Below are 3,270 nucleotides of genomic sequence, written 5' to 3' on the forward strand. Positions count from 1 at the left end.
GAGACGGGGTTTCACCATGTTGACCAGGATGGTCTCGATCTCTTGACCTCGTGATCCACCCACCTCGGCCTCCCAAAGTGCTGGGATTACAGGCTTGAGCCACCGCACCCGGCCACTTCTTTGTATTTTTAGTAGAGATGGTGTTTCACCATGTTAGCCAGGGTGGTCTCGAACTCCTGACCTCGGGTGATTTGCCCACCTTGGCCTCCCAAAGTGCAGGGATTACAGGCATGAGCCACTGCACCCGGCCTTGGCCTTTTGATTTTTAATAGGTCTAGTCCTGAATCCAGACTGCTTTCTCTTCGCATCCAGTACCTGTCTATAAAGCCTTAGGGCACCTGGCTCTGGCCTATCTCTTCCACCTCCCATCATCCTCCAGTCGTCCCCTCCCTCACGCCTGTTCTATCCAGGCTGGCTCTGTCTTTTCCTTGAACCCAACCCGGCTTGTTCCAGCCTCAAGGCCTTTGTACACCATTGTCTCTAACTGTACACTGGTCCCCCAGGTCTGTGTGTGGCTACTGCCTCCTGATTCTTCATGTTAGAGCTCAGATGTCACCCTCCTCAGAGAGACATCCCCTGACCACCTCTGCTAAAGCCGCCCCATCAACTTATGTCACCCTGTTGGTGTACTTCGCCTCGTTCATTTACTTCTCAGTAGCTTAATCTCATGGCAAGTGCTCTCTAAACCTTCCCTAGCTCTGCCTCTCCCACTGGAATAGTAGCTCTGTGAATGCAGGAACCCAGCTCGTCTGAGTTAACTGTTATCACCGGCGCCAGTCCCTGGCACGTAGCAGGGCCTCAGTAAGTTTTGCTGAATCAATGAATTCTTCTTTCAAGAGAGCTCTTTTCAAAACCCGCTGGTGCTTGTCAGAAGCAGTTAAGGTTATAACAACACTTGTTCAAAGAGACCTTTCAGGCCACACTTCCTTCACAGTGTAGAGGTTTAAATCACCTTATCCGCCACCGACTTCTAAGGACCAATTCAAAGAACCCAACCCCAGCTGCTCAATGCCAACACTCTCGCGCCTTAGCAGAGCGGCTTCTTCCCCACACTTACTTCCTTTCTTCTCCCTCCTTCTCGGGCACCTACTTTGCTGCAACTCAACTACAAAAGCTTTGGGGGAGGCTCTTGATCAACCTCCAAAGAGGCAGGGGTGAGGGGGGCGTCTTCCCTGAGTCTAAAACGGCCACCAGGTCACCCAATCCAACCCCCACCCTCTCAGGCCTGGCCTCTCCCTGGGCTTTGGCCATGGAACTTTCCACCGCCAGGAGGAGGCTGGTCTTCAATTCAGTTCGTCACCCCCTTCCTGCCACAGGAAAGGCCAATGCCACACCTTCTTGGTCAATACCTTCCTTCACCCGAAGGAAACTCTCCTGACCCTCGCTCCTCCGCCCGTCTCCGCTCTCGAGAGCTCCCAAACCTCATCTCAAGGCTCAATCTGCCAGGGCTGGCTCCACCACACCCCCTGAACTCCATCAAGTCGCCCCTAGTTTCCTCCCCCGCCAATTCTCCCTGCTCGGATCCCCGTTGGCCCCCTCGCTCCTTCCCCCTGCGACCCGCCACCACCCTCCCCGACCCTCACCGTGGATGCCGCGTTCTCCGTCGGCCGCCAGGACCTCGGAGAGGAGCAGCGATGCCAGCAGGGCAAGGAGCGCCCGGCCCCGCCTCGGCCCGCACAGCTGCGCCATGGCCCGCTCCGCCGAGACGCTCAGGCGACGCCGCCAGGCGCCAGCCGTTGGGGTCTCGCGATCAGGTGCCGGAAGCCCCTCGCCGCGCACGCGCACTGCAGCGTCTCGCCTTCAGGTGCAGGCGCCCGAGGAGGGTCCGTCAGGTGCCGAAGCCCCCGGAAGCCGCCTTTCCGGACGTTCCGTGAGGGGACACCCGACCTTCTCCGCGCGCGATGCCTGGGTCTGCTCCTCACTCGCGCCTTCGCCGCCTGCGACACTCAACGCCCCTCCGCGCGTTCAGAGCCCCGCCACACCTCCCAACGTGCGGGGGTCGCCAGAGCCAATGGCGGACGCCTGGAAGCTGCTCCCGAAGGTGGCTGAGCAGGCAGGAGGCGGGGCGCACCTGGCGAGGCGGGGCGTGCAGGGCGCAGGCGCAGAGGGCAGGCACCTGCGCGGCCGCTCCCACGACCCGGGCGCACCTGGGCCCGCCCCTGGCGCCGGGGAGGAGGCGGGGCTTGCGCGAGCCTCGCCCCAAACAGAGCCTTGCCGGGCCCGCTGAGCACCTGCCACCCTGTCCGTGGGCTGGGTGACCCGACGTCCGAGGAGGGCCTTCGCTCTTGGACTGGCCTCAGGGCGGGAGGAGGGGGCGGCAGACACGGGTTTCTTGGAAGCCTGTGGTTTTCTGCCGGCCTCGCTTCTGCTTTCCTGTGAATTCCTTCGTGAATTCGGAGTTCACTGGACTCCTGCTCGGGGGCTAAATGCTGGGGATCCAGCGGTGGCCATGCCAGACTGATCCCTGAGTCACCAAACAGGCTAGCGGAAGCTTCGTGCAAAGTGATGAAAGCTGTGATGGGGGAGAGCCACGCTGAGGGATCAGAGGCTGGGACGCTGGAGGGGCAGAGCATGATGGAAGTCCAGACACCTTTACCATCCAGCGTGAGAAAGGGCCAAGGAGGGCTTCCTGGAGGAGGTGACAGGCCCATGTAAAAATAACAGTCCCGGGCCCTGGCTTCAAGGTTCTCAGGACAGATAGGGAGACAAATACTTAGCAACGGGCAGCAAAAGACTTGAGAGGAAGGAAGCCCCTGGAGAATACCAGAGGAGACACCTGACCAAGCCTGGGAATCAAAGAGGGCTTCTTGGAAGAGGAGTTATGTGAGCAGACTCTAGAAAGAGGAATTAAGTGGTACAGTCACACAAGTAGAGGATAGCCAACAAGGTCATCCAAATAAATGCATTATTATTGAAAACACTTGCCCGGTGCAGTGGCACGTGCCTGTAGTCCCAGCTACTCAGGAGGCTGAGGCTGGGGGATCACTTGAGCCCAGGAGTTCTGGGCTGTAGTGCGATATGCTGATCAGGTGTCCGCACTAAGTTCAGCATCAATATGGTGACCTCCCTGGAGCAGGGGACCACCAGGGTGCCTAAGGAGGGGTGAACTAGCCCAGGTCAGAAACCGAGTAGGTCAAAACTCCTGTGCTGATCAGTAGTGGGATTGCACCTGTGAATAGCCACTGCACTGCAGCCTGGGCAACATAGTGAGACCCCATCTCTAAAATAAATAAATAAATAAAACACTTTTATTATTTCTTTTTTTTTTTT

The 3,270-nt window shown here is 58.2% G+C and overlaps 1 protein-coding gene across 3 annotated transcripts in view; it reads right to left on the bottom strand.

Annotated features, from left to right (window-relative positions):
• The window catches only part of SPINT2 (serine peptidase inhibitor, Kunitz type 2), a 32,003-nt gene extending 29,916 nt beyond the window's left edge, over nt 1–2,087 (bottom strand). For 2 of the 3 annotated variants that reach the window (XM_017506609.2, XM_017506608.2), the window contains exon 1: nt 1,584–2,087. In XM_017506609.2, coding sequence (XP_017362098.1) covers nt 1,584–1,689 — 106 coding nt within the window. In that variant the 5' untranslated portion in view covers nt 1,690–2,087. The remainder of the gene's footprint in view (nt 1–1,583) is intronic. The other variant, XM_017506611.2, reaches the window with a different exon arrangement.
• Nucleotides 2,088–3,270: the final 1,183 nt, after the last annotated feature.

Source organism: Cebus imitator, unplaced genomic scaffold (genome assembly GCF_001604975.1).
Source record: "Cebus imitator isolate Cc_AM_T3 unplaced genomic scaffold, Cebus_imitator-1.0 Scaffold356, whole genome shotgun sequence".
NCBI classification, from domain to species: domain Eukaryota; kingdom Metazoa; phylum Chordata; class Mammalia; order Primates; family Cebidae; genus Cebus; species Cebus imitator.